At 36.6% G+C, this 2,711-nt stretch overlaps 1 protein-coding gene across 1 annotated transcript; it reads right to left on the bottom strand.

The window, feature by feature from the left end:
* Positions 1 to 605: 605 nt before the first annotated feature.
* Positions 606 to 1,544, bottom strand: LOC118994649 (olfactory receptor 4F3/4F16/4F29). Its single transcript, XM_037057311.1, has one exon. The coding sequence runs from the start codon at positions 1,542 to 1,544 to the stop codon at positions 606 to 608; it is 939 nt and encodes a 312-aa protein (XP_036913206.1).
* Between the last annotated feature and the right edge of the window lie 1,167 nt (positions 1,545 to 2,711).

Raw genomic sequence — 2,711 nt, 5'->3', positions numbered from 1 at the left:
TTTTCTCATAAAAATAAGTCAAGGATGTTTGCTGTAACCACTTCTATTCAGCATCATAACATTTTATGTAGCAATTGCAATACAGCAACAAAAATGAACAAAGTAATCCATACTAAAATAAAAGGGTTAAAATGTCATTATTCAGTGACAACATGATCACTTATGAAAAAAGCCTTACTTAACCTATAAAAACACAAGTAGAAGTAAGAAGTTTTACAAGTCTTCATGACATAATGTCAAAAAACAAAACATTCTATTATATTTATGTTACTGAGCATAAATAATTATAAACTAAACAAACTATACTATGTAGTATCAAAAATTTAAATACTTAAGAAAAATCTCAGAAACTACATGTAAGGCCTGTACATTGAAAACTATATAAAATATCTGAAAAAATTTTAGTGAGATTTACATAGATAGATATATGGTTTTCATAATTCATTCTTCCTCTGGAATAAATACATTCATTACTTAAAAATTATATTAAAGATTTGATAACATACAAATTATTATGCGATGTCTCAAACTTCTTGAATCTAAAATATGAAAGATTCAACTGAAATACTACACCATTGTTAGTGAAAAGGCCTTAACCTCATCACCTAAGAGATCTTTCTGTAAACAACTAAGTTTTTGCATACTCTCTTCATTGCTACCTTCATCTCTTTATTCCTAAATGTATAAATGACTGGATTTAAAAAAGGAGTGAGCACAGCATCAGAGAGTGCAAGAGACTTGTCCATCTGTGAATTGGGGTGTGGCCATGTATAGACAAACATGGTTGGGCCAAAGAACAAAAGGACCACAGTGATGTGAGCTGACAGAGTGGAGAGAGCCTTGGATGAACCACCTGAGGAGTGTTTCCAAACAGTAAAAATGATGAAGACATAGGAGATGAGAAGTATTAAGAAGGAACCAACACAGATAAACCCACTGTTGGCAGTGACCATGAACTGCAATCTGTAGGTGTCTGTACAGGCCAGTCTGAGGAGCCGAGGAAGGTCACAGTAAAAGCTGTCCAATACATTAGGACCACAGAAGGGCAAATTCACAATAAATGCTAGTTGGAACAGTGAGTGAGTGATGCCAAGGGCCCAAGCAGCAGCTGTAAACAAAATGCACACTCTCCTGCTCATGATGGTCAGGTAGTGAAGAGGCTTGCATATGGCCACATATCTGTCAAAGGCCATGGCCATGAGCAGCACCATCTCTACCCCACCAATGACATGGATGACGAAGATCTGAGCAATGCAGCCTCCAAAAGAGATAACTTTATGCTTTCTGTAAAGGTCGTAAATCATCTTTGGTGAGACCACAGAGCAGGCTCCCAAGTCAATGAAGGAGAGGTTGGCTAAGAAAAAGTACATGGGGGAGTGTAAGTGAGGATCAGTGGTCACAGAAAACATAATGAGGATGTTTCCAGTCATGCTTGCCACATAGAGCACAGAGGAAAAGACCAGGAGGACAAGCTGGATCTCCCATGAATGTGTGAGTCCCAGAAACACAAACTCAGACACAACTGAGTGATTTCTTCCATCCATTGATGCACATAGCTGGGCTGTGGATGCAATTATGAGAACTAAGAAAGTGAAGAGGAAAGTGTGATCACAGAGATGCCAAGACATCAAAGAATTTCAATGTTCTCATTACAAATAAAAAGTATATAGTTATACAGTTCCCGAAGTATGCAAAAACAAAACACAAAACATAGTATTACAACGTATGAACTGTAACATAGTTTAAACCTATCGCCAAAACTCTCACTGCAATGTTCAGTTCTCAAATTCATGAGTGTACATGATATTCATCACCTGTTTAAATCACTTCTAATATTGACTATTCCTCACTTGCAACAGATTCCATCTTGCTTTTATGTACTTTCTCATAATCCTTTTCTTTTTTCCATTTTGTTCTCACAACCCACAGAAAGCAGTGATAAGAGGAAAATATGATTAACTGGTGAGCTATATCACCTGGAATGAAAAGTTCTTAACACGAGTCAACACTGAATTAGGACAGGCTGAAGCTTGAAAATGAGTAAAGGTACTGGTGTATGTGATATTGGAGGGCCCCTAAGTATAGTAGAACAAGAAATTAGTGGACTCTAATAAAAAAAATTAACCAGCACTATTTTCATCACACTTTATCATGTCTACTTCCATCCTGGGTACCTCTAATTCTCATACAATTTTTGATAAGTACAAAGCAATAAGCTGGCCTCAACCCTCTGCAAGAATTTCATAAGGAATCTGTGCCTCCTAGTGATACAAGATTTTGTCCAGGCCTAATAACTATGTATTTGGAAGATTTCAGCAGAATTTAGCTAAGGCACATGCCTAACAGCCATTGAAAATATAAACCTGCTCTGCAAACACATTTCTTCAGTCCATATACATTTTAATCACCAGCACTTGGAACACTTGAGATATTACATTTTAATTCATCGGTGTCTCAGCCTACCTTTGGTGACATCTTTTATGTCCACTGCCATCCCCCTACCCGTTCAAGTACTGAGTGAGGCCTGCATGATCACCCATTCTAAAATTTCATATTACCCTGCTTACTTTGAAATACATTCAGATATTTTATGTTTAAGGAAATTTTTATTTTATGCTTTTGATCTCTGACTATAAAAATAAGGGGAATACCGATCATAATAAGACATACTTTATTAGGGCACAAAGCTTCCTTCTTGATCTTAACGCATA

Source organism: Sturnira hondurensis, unplaced genomic scaffold (genome assembly GCF_014824575.4).
Source record: "Sturnira hondurensis isolate 20B ecotype Veracruz unplaced genomic scaffold, ASM1482457v3 Scaffold0000925, whole genome shotgun sequence".
NCBI lineage: Eukaryota > Metazoa > Chordata > Mammalia > Chiroptera > Phyllostomidae > Sturnira > Sturnira hondurensis.
The sequence above is the reverse complement of the archived record's forward strand: the minus strand, read 5'-3'. Positions and strand labels throughout refer to the sequence as shown.

Bases quoted from the DNA above. Each gene is read 5' to 3' on its own strand.
- LOC118994649 (XM_037057311.1), bottom strand. From the start codon at position 1,544: ATGGATGGAAGAAATCACTCAGTTGTGTCTGAGTTTGTGTTTCTGGGA.